Source organism: Apium graveolens, chromosome 1 (assembly GCF_009905375.1).
Source record: "Apium graveolens cultivar Ventura chromosome 1, ASM990537v1, whole genome shotgun sequence".
NCBI classification, from domain to species: domain Eukaryota; kingdom Viridiplantae; phylum Streptophyta; class Magnoliopsida; order Apiales; family Apiaceae; genus Apium; species Apium graveolens.
In genome coordinates, this window is record NC_133647.1 from 100,460,751 (window position 1) to 100,471,259 (window position 10,509).

The 10,509-nt window shown below is 35.8% G+C and overlaps 1 protein-coding gene across 1 annotated transcript; it reads right to left on the reverse strand.

Moving 5' to 3' along the window:
- Positions 1-1,928: 1,928 nt before the first annotated feature.
- LOC141692437 (uncharacterized) lies at positions 1,929-4,568 on the reverse strand. Its single transcript, XM_074497312.1, has 5 exons — positions 4,494-4,568; positions 3,863-4,105; positions 3,443-3,757; positions 3,157-3,373; positions 1,929-2,287 (listed from the first exon to the last, which is right to left on the reverse strand). The coding sequence occupies exons 1-5, from the start codon at positions 4,566-4,568 to the stop codon at positions 1,929-1,931; spliced, it is 1,209 nt and encodes a 402-aa protein (XP_074353413.1).
- Between the last annotated feature and the right edge of the window lie 5,941 nt (positions 4,569-10,509).

Genomic DNA, 10,509 nt, shown 5'->3' on the forward strand with positions numbered 1-10,509 from the left:
TCTTTGGAATAACCGGCAAAACTTGATGAAAATCCCCGCCCAAGACCATGGTTAAGCCACCAAATGGTAAAGTCCCAGCCTCTTGATTAACCTTGGACCGTATATCTCAGAATGTGAGATCAACAGCTTCAAATACATAACGGTGAGTCATCGGAGCCTCATCCCAGATTACCAAACTTGTGTTGCATATTAACTCTGCCAGATATATATTATGCTTTATTTCACAACAACTAAATTCGTCAGCGTCAATTGATATTTTGAAGCGTGAATGAGTTGTTCAACCTCCTGCAATCAGAACTGGAGCTGTACCAGATGAAGCAACGGCAAGGACTATTTTTCCCTCGCTCCTAATCTTGGCTATGATAGTCGACCACAAGAAGGTCTTTCCAGTTCCAACAGGGCCATACACAAAATAAAACCCCCTGTATTTGTTTCCACTGATTCCACAATGTGGTTAAAAATGATGTACTGCATTTGGTTCAAGAATTATATACCCTCACTTGCTTTTAATTAAAGTTCCTCGCGATCATAAATCATCTCTTCCATCAGTAATTCATTATTACATTTAGTAGGGGAGACAACTCTCAGCTCTGGAAAACCAGGGTAATCGGCCAATTTTTTCCATATTGCTTCAACAACTCGTTAACTACTTCAAGTGCCAGCATTTCCTTGTCAGCATTTCTAATTTTCAGTTTTGCAAAATTTGTCATTTTACGCCGTGTATATTCAATATTGTCAGCCATGTCCATCCAATGGATCGTCCAAAGTTCCAATGGGTTGCTAACTTCACAGAAAACTAACAAAGTGATAAACAAATCGGGAGCTGAGGGGCACTTGCACATATAGAGGCATCAGCTACTGCAATGTGCCATTCTTTTTTAGATTCAAGTAATCCTCTATGAAAGCATGTCTCTTGGTAGGTAGGGTAAACAATTTTGTCAACAGTCCTAATGTCTTCATAGTTTTTGGGCCCGACAACAATGTTTAGCAATAATCGCAAGTGGAAGCATTCATCAGATGCTGGATAGGCATAAACCATGCGCCCAACTACATCAATATTTTATTTTCGGCAAAATCATCGTTTAGAAGCTGCATCCCATCGGAACTTTGTTGGGTATTTGATAAATGTTAGATGTTAACCCAAATCATCATAACGATTATTCAACATCTATTGAACGAATATTGTGCCAACAGGATTAACCCTGTGAATAACTTCTGGCAATGTCTCATTATCACGAAATCTAATCTCCTGTTCATTTTCCAATTGTAAATACATCCATTGTACAAAGGGCTCCCTGTGATGAATGGAGAACTCAAACAGACGCCAACATGCCTCAGTTGTCGATACATATCAACATGAAAGATAGTTGTTCACTTCATCTGAATCAGAACTTTTAAGAGTTGACGATCCTGTATTTTTTGGTAGGGAGTTGCTGGGGACATTTCTCTAATCATGTTGTTGTTGTATCGGGACCCTTGCTAATATACTTGAATACATATTTTATGGAGAGTGACCGATTACACCATTTGACATTTATGTGCCCTTGATATTTCACCAACAAACCATGATGGTACGAGACCACATGCCTAACAAAGAAACAAAGGCTTGGTAATGAAAAGAGATTGGTTCAAACAATGTTATATTGAAAAGTTAAGTGTAATGTAAGTAGGCATTCACTTTTTTAGGGTGGCATAAGTTGTATATTTTTTATTATCTTAATTTAGGTTCATAGGCAACATCCATGATCTCAAGCATATATATGTATATTTATAATTTGTAGAACTGTACTTATTAAAGGTGCGAATTCAACCAGCTACAAGGACCTTGTATTTTAGAAAGGATGTAAGAGTTTGAAGGCAAGACATTAATAGGGGTAAACTATGTACACTTTAAAATGAAAAGTTTAAGAAATATTGGTAAAACAATGTTACTTGTTATCCAACTGTATATTTTTACACTCCACTGTGACTTTTGTATCCCTCCTTCTGTACAAGGCATAGCCGTTAACATCAATAATTGTGTAATCGCTGAAAGGTTTCAGATAAAGTTTTGTGCATCGACCGTTGAACATGCAGGGACACTTAGGATTAACTTCTCCACATGGTCCATGTATCATGAGTTGTGACACAGCCTTGTACCCTTCTGGATCTGCAATTTTATCTGGGATTTCAGTACTAATGACATTATCGATGTCCTCCGTAGTTAGCAACTTGTCTGCATCAGCCAACCATAATACAATATGAGCATGCGACAGCCACCGCTTCTGAAACTCAACCGTGTACACAACTGTAATTTAATGTTAGAAAAGTAAACAGGTTCCTAGCGTCAAACATAATGACAAGCAAATTTGTGCAAAATGAAAAAGCATAAAAATTTTAAATGAACATTCAAAAATGAAGCATTTGACCTATTTTGATTTCCCAGTATCAGTTTACGAGGTGTTTTGTTAGTAGAGTGTGTTGCACAAAAACCAGTAAATTAGATTCTTATTTCCAATAATTTAACCCTTTTTAAATTTAATTTTCAAAGGGGATAAGGGGTAGCTCATGTCTAAATACAACTGTAACTAATTTTTATTTTAATTCCCCTTGCCCAACTTCAGACAATTTTCATAATTTTGGATCATATGCAGATATATTTTTTAAACTGAAAAACATATTGGCTTGAGATAGTTGTGCGCACCCACCAGGATTTCAGTTGAACTCCCGACCCCCGCAAGAGAGTTCACCACCCCAAATTATTGATAGCACTCAAATATCCTATTTTCATGCCTAAATTTACTTATGATATTAGTTCCAATATAAAAATAACTTATAAGCTTTTAACCTTTTAGTTGTATTATCGTTAATTTGTATTATTGATGTATGTGTGCAGTTCTAACATTAATTTTATGTTATAATTTTTCATATCAATGGTCTTGATATCTAACTGTAGCATGGGGCGCTGATATTTCAACAAGTAATCACCGTTGAGTACAAAGATGATTTATTTTATATTTAAGTTTTAACGGCTTTGTCTTCCATAAAATGAATATTAAAGTCATATACACAATAATTTTCAATAACAAATATATTTATACGCAGAAGCAAAAAAAATTATGAATTAGATATGTAAAGCTATGCAGAAGAAGTAATCATAAGGCAATAAAGAGAAACCTGCGAGTAAATGACCCAAGACATGTTTTTTGGTGAAGTCACTGAGCATAGCATCAAGCTTCAATTTAAATACATGTGCTACAATATCAGGACGTACAGAGGCATCATGGGATCCGAAAGACTGGACTGCCTCCTGTATTTCCACCCATTTTGGATTATATATAAAAGTGATAAATAAATCAGGATGTCCATATTCCTTGCAGACAGCCAAGAAATCCTGGAAATTTTGTTACATGTATCGATAGCCACCAGTGAAACTCGATGGTAATATCACACATCTTCCAACCTCTGTGGCATCCACATCACCGCATCTTAGGTTGTCTACAATGTTGTCATAAAGATCTGATATTACGATTGATTGATGTATGTGCACCCATAGTAGTCGGCTACGCTCCACTGAGCACCAGGCGTCAATAATAAGTCGTAGGAATAGGCGTCCACCAAGCAATAAGGTATGACCTTCAGCAATATGATAATGTTCTCTAAATGCATAATACTCACGCATGTTGACCATGTCCTTTTCACGTTCAGAATTATCTGCATTACGGTGTTTAATATTGATTTTATACCCATCTTCCCCAAATGAGAACAACAAAGGGTACTACAGTGACATGAATGAAGGGTGCAAGTCACTAATGTGTTGTAGGCCAGTTGTTTTATATTCAGCAACCACATCTTTAATGCTCGCAAAGTCATTATCGAATACAAGGCCAACAAAGTCATAATTATTCGCCGTAGGGAGGTTTTGAAAACGGCCATTAGAAGTTCGTCTTTCAAACAATCTAAGGCGAACTTCTTCAGGCTGAACACCTATAAATCTTTCCCGTACTTGCTTAAATATATCGACTAAAGCATTCTCACGCTCCAACATTTCTTGCAGAATAGAGATAATTGTGGGATCCACCTCTCCTGTTTTATCTGTAAAGTTAACCCGGTGGTCCACAACAACCTGACCATCATACATATACAGTTGTGCAAATTTTGGCATTCGGCCATTTGGCGGGACCAGAGAGCCGAGACTGTGATATGTGCACCCAGACACTCGAAAGACATATCGCCCCTTTCCATTATTAATTGAATGATCAATATTTCCACCGAGCGAACAAAATGCAAAAATGTTATTATATACTCGTCTCTTGCTGAAGAAAATATTGAACCCCGTCCCTCTAAATCTTATCAATTCGTTTAATTCTGGTGGTGTTTTATGTAACAAAGGTAGTTACACTTTTACCTTCCCACAACATATTTAATACCCCTTAGGTCCCGTACCAACATGTCTCCCTATAAATTCGGCAGCCCATACCCTAGCTGCGCAAAAACTGCATGTTTCTTCTTGCCTGCCAATATTGTGGACTGTATTGCTTTCCACTATATCGTGGCAAGTCAATTGTAAGTATATCATAAAGAACCATTTTTTTTGTATGTATCAAAATAATCATGACAAAACACGGAAATGACGTCTTCCAAAATTCCTTTTTCTTTCAATTTATGGATGTGCGCATTCTTCGTGATTCTGCGAGGCATTCAAACTCAACATATAAAAATAAGAAAACATATCCTAGTACTTTTTCTGGGGGGAGGTATATCTTTTCCCTTATAATTTGCAATCAACCATGATTTAACAACTTTGTTTACTTGGACAACGCATGCCTTTGTATCTACGTAAATATTTCCCGCAAAAGAAAAATCAATGCATACAGGAGAAGGGAAAAACAAAGAACAATACCCTAGGTTGTTCCTCCCCCACTGGAAGAACCTGATCATAGAACTATGTTTCTGCGGACACCTTGTGCAGGCTCCTCCTCTGTTTGTAAAAATTATCATGTATGAACACAATCATAATTTTGATGTAGGAAAAAATTAGAAATAATTTGACACTAAAACTGAGAAATGATTGATAATTTATAAACATAGGCAACTACTTACACTGCCATTTTTAGGAGGTTTTAACGGGTTTTTATTTGTCCTAGATTCCATATTCTACGTGTTCTATTCAGAAAGGGTCACATAGATACAAGCTTCTGTCAATTATAACGGCAGTTATTACGAAATTCCAAACAAGTTTTCACTTGAAAGGTTAATCACAAATATACAATTATTGTTCCACTACCAAATAATAACCACATCATGATGTGGCCTATTGTCAATTTTATTAATGCCTGTAAAACCTAAGAATATTTTCAAGGGCAAAAAGTTACTTATAAGCAGGGCTTAATCTGCCCAACAAAAATTTTAGCCTATAGCTAATATTTTATGTTTTAGTTGGACGTGGATATAGCTCAAATGTAGTATCTGTATATGTTGGTTCAGTGTCAAGAGCTAGAATATCTACTTTAGAAATAGAAACAAGAAGGTGGCATATAAGTATTAGGTTAGGTTTAGTATGCGCACCTGCAGGTGCAGCTTCCTCAGCAATAATTCCTGCAGCCAAAAGGTACAGGCAGAAAAAAAAATTGAGAACAGTCAAGCACAAGCAACCTCTCCAATTATAACATATTTTATTTGGGGGATTACTTTTTTTCCGTGTGATTCAGGACTTGGTCTTGATATGCTCCGCAGATACAAGACGTCTTCAGTTATAATGCCACCAGACCTCCCTCTCTTCCTCGAAGGGTCTTCCCCTTGTTTTGGATAGAGAATAACCAGAAAGTCGTTGAGGTTAACATACATTGTAAGAGTCCATAAATAAATTTGATTCAGGGCCGACTTGGGGGTGTTTATTTGACAGAAGTTGTGGATAAAATAAATTACCCCGACTTGTTCCTTCCCCATTTGTCGAACCTGGTAATGGAACCATGTTAGGCTGACAGCCTTGTACTTGCTCCTCCTCTTCTTGAAATAATTATTAAGAAAATATGAAACTATATACTAAAAAGGGATTCTTGATTGTTATTTCTATAACCAAGGATGGCTATGTTCAGGCATAGAAGCATTAAATCGAATTTAGTACCTACACCGGTAGCCTCGGTAGCATCAGCAAGATTTCCTACAAAAATAATTTATGGGCAGTAGAAAGCTATGAAGATAATCCAGCATGACCAAATTTGTTTATATAATATATTTTATTGGGGGGTTACGTTTTGCTGTGCATGATCCAAACCCGGGTATTGATGAACTCTGCAGATCCATGACATCTTCGGCCAAAACGACCTTAGGCCTACCTCGCTTTCTCGGAGGGTCTTCAACTGGTTTTAGACATAAGAGAAATAGAAACTTGATTATCATTACATACATTGTAAGAGCGGTTGTAAAATTTTGAATGAGTGCAGGGTTGGTGGCTACACCGTTTGACCATATTACGTGGAAACCAGCAATGATGTACCTCATAACTCTTCTATAATAACTTATTTTTTTATGGTAGGAATTAACTCTCTGTCTTGATAATCTTCTTCTCTCCAAAACCTCTCGAGCCAATATGATTTTAGGACGCCCGTTTTGCCTTGTTGGCCCAACCCCATCTCTACCTGTCAAATGCAGATTTAAACCAATTCAGACCTTCCTCATAATTTAATTTAAAATTTTATCCAAAGAACAATACAAGAGTTTGTATGTACGAAACGTGTGTACTTTGAATAGAGTTGATATGCACAACAATGAGTTTACTGAATTAAACAGCCAGGCATTTAATCCAACATATACACAAATCAAAACTATTTTACAATAACTTACTTTGTGGATGGCGGGCATTCACTAATTACCTTGATTCTCTTCTCTTCTCCAAAACATCTTTAGTCACAGTGATCCGAGGACGCCCCCTTTTCCTGGGCGCCCCCACACCATCTTTACCTGTCAAGTGTAGATAAAAACTGTTGGAATAATTTGATAATCAATGTGGAAAGGAGCTCAAAATGTCCACAGATGGGAACTTTAGGCTCTGATTCTATGTTTTCACAATTCTAGAAAGTTTGACAAGCAATTTTTGAACCAATCTGTTCAGATCAGCTGACACAGGCAACACGAGATTATTGCATTGATTGATACCAATTACTATAACTTTACAACATATTAAGATTAAACATCCAACAGGTACAATCACTTTCATTTCCGGCTACCTTTAGCCATTCAGTTGAAACTTGAAATTTCATTACCAGCGTGATTGACTATGAATAATTTTACATATTATTTGTGTGTTCTCTCTGGTGTTTAATATATCTTCGAAATGATTGCAGAAGTTCCATCAGCAATCATATTTAGATTACTACAGGTAAACTCAAAGGAACTCAATTCATTACTCTTACTAATTACCGATAAAAGCACTTGTGTGTGTCATCACACAGTTCACGCCACTTCATAGCTAATATTTATTCAATTATCTGTATAATGCAGGCAGAAGAACACTGGGAAACCCAGTTAGCAAATGAGTTTCTTATCCTGTTGGCCTTATGGTTTCCCTAATAATTTATTAAAAAAATAGCTTAGAAGCAGGAAAGTATATGTAAAATATACTGCATTCGCAGATATTTATATAATTTCTTTATATTTATATAAACTATGAAGCACCTATAAGGAACTCAAAGAATGCTCAATTGAGAAGACATAAAAAACTCATGACACCATATTTTTTCTGCACTGGTATTAATATTAGTCCTTATCCAAAGAAGTTGTTAGCATCACAATGATATTCAATCTGTAAAATATTTTGCTTGGCAATCCACTATTAAGGACTCATGGTGATGTAAGAGTAACATTGATTACCAATGAACCAGTCAGAGATTTTGATATATACCAATCTTACTGCCACTATAACATGATCAATAGGTACTGTTGGACATTAGCAAAGCCTCCATATGGGTAGTAATTAACTAAAGAAAACAGTTAAAATCTAGCAGGGGATTGTTATCTATTAGTAGCTAGTAGACAGCTAGTAAGAAATATGTAAAAGTAAATTAATCTTAATCCCCCCACCCTATTTTTATACTAACTCCACAATAACGGTACATATTTCATCCCACTCTCTTAATCTTAGTATCCATTTTTCGTGTGTTTAATTATTATGATGCAATTTTTTCAATTCAGTTACTTCAATATCCTTACTTTGGAATTAAATAATGAAATAGCTAGCTTGTGATGGCCTCCACCCCGGGGTCAGGAGTTGACGTCACCAACAACAATAATAAACATAATATAATACAAATCACTAATTATACATAATCATGACCCCATTTTACCAAGACCTTTTCCAGGTTTAAGTATGATTTAGGTTACAACTATTACAACACCAACTTACAATAACCATCCTGACGCAACTAAATTAATACAACAACTCAGTAGACCTTCTTTGGTCCAACACAACTACCTCAGAGGAACCTGACACATAAGGAACTGGAACTCTGCCCTGACAACCACGGAGGAATCTCCTAAGAATCTGCAATACATATATGAAATATTCAGCAAAGGTGAGCAATCAATTGCTCAGCAGTACCACTATATGAATAACAAGTAAAAACGATTTAAAGTAAAGCAGTTATACATATTATAATAACACACTCAACAGTTAAGGTTCACGTTCTCGAAAATCGGTTCAGTGTTCATTTTCAGAAAATATATATACTCGTCATTTTATGAAATTAGGATTATTGGTTTTGGCAAAATAGTTCATCACACCGTACAATCAAGTTTCGTATAGAATACATATACATTTATATATCTGCTCGATGTCCCGATAATCACCGGATATGTTCCCGTATTTCCGTAGTTTGATTTCCCGAAAATCGGGCAGCATCTCTTTTGTTTATCGAGCTGCTCGTCGAAACATAAATCGACGTCTCAATCAACCAATCAACCCAACTTCACAATCCAAATAATCCTGAAATGTATTATTTAATAATTACTTTTTATTCGACTAATAATATATGAACTAAATTATTTAGTTTAAAATATTAGGACTCAGAACTGCATCATCACAGTCCACCGCCGACTCGCCAAGACTCATCGTCGACGGCGGTACAATTTATTGGTGCCCGACTTAATACGGGTTTCCAAATAAATTGCGCTGATTAATAAAAATTCCCACACGAAAATATTTTATTTCACAAATATTCTTCAATTATTCTTCCTGCAGAAAATAAGGTAATTAAAAATTAAATTAAAATAAGTCAAACCAAAAGAACAGGACACACGCGCAGCTCCCACCGGCTGCCTCACTGGAACGAAACCGGCAGGCACCAGAGGAGAAAATAATAGGCGGCAAGAAAAGTGGCACACTAACCCAACACGCACATACATATATATATTTACATATATATACATGCACAATTAGGAGCAGCACGGGACAAACCACGCCGCCTCCCACCGGAATATGCGGTGGCGGCGGCGATCGGAAAAGAAGCAAGGATGGCAGCAAGCAATTACCGCAGTGAAAGGAACAGCAGCGGAGAGGATAACAGCAGGAATAAAAGAAAAGAGAGTTTCGAGTGAAAAAAATAGTGATATCGAGAGGAGGGATGAGAGGGGGGTTCATAGGGGTGTATGTATTTGTTTATTATTTTTTTTCTGCTGTCCTCAAATGAATGTACTACACGTGTACTGCAGTTTGTATAAATTGGACACGTATCACATGAAAGTAGATAAGCGTCCTGAATTCCAATTGTTAGCCCGTACTTCACAATTTTAACGATTCAACTGGCGGGTAAATAACACCCGAAAATTCCCGAGCTAATTTTAAAATTCCCAGAATATTTAAAAACCAATAAAATAAAATTTTTGAGATTTTAAAATAATTTTTGAAATACAATTTATACCCGCTTTTTAATAATTAAACGAATCAACGCGCGGTGAAATTAATCCCAAAAATTTCCAAAATAATTTTAAAATTCTCGGAATATTCCAAACTTCAATAAATATGAGTTTCAAAATTTTTAAAGACTTCTGGATAAACGCGGATTTTACCAATAAAAGAAATCAAAAAATCATACAGGGCTAAATAGTTGATGAAATACGGGTTTCTAAATTTTATAAAATCCCTAATAAAAATAATTTTAGAGACAATCCAAATATTTATGCAAATAAATTTGCATTAAATCCACTTTTAAAAGTGAAAACAATTCATACTACTTAATAATTAATTACGTGAACAACCCGGTACACCAAAAATCACACATAGATAAAAATAAAATAACACATAGCTGATGGAAGCTATACACATATTTTATTTATTTACTTATTCAATAATTACATAATTCAAATAATAATAAAAATATACGAGTCGTTATATCCTTTCCTTCTTGAAAAGATTCCGTCCTCAGAATTCGATCTAACTAACCAAGTGCGGATATTTGTCAAGCTTATCTGACTCTAACTTCCAGGTAGACTCTGCTACTCGAGGATTTCTCCAAATACTTTATTTATATGAAT

Bases quoted from the DNA above. Each gene is read 5' to 3' on its own strand.
- LOC141692437 (XM_074497312.1), bottom strand. From the start codon at position 4,568: ATGGTTCTTTATGATATACTTACAATTGACTTGCCACGATATAGTGGA. The intron at 3,758-3,862 runs GTATTCGATAAT...ATGTCACTGTAG, and splicing joins ATTATGACTTTGTTGGCCTT to TACCCTTTGTTGTTCTCATT. The intron at 3,374-3,442 runs GTTGGAAGATGT...CAAAATTTCCAG, and splicing joins GTGATGTGGATGCCACAGAG to GATTTCTTGGCTGTCTGCAA.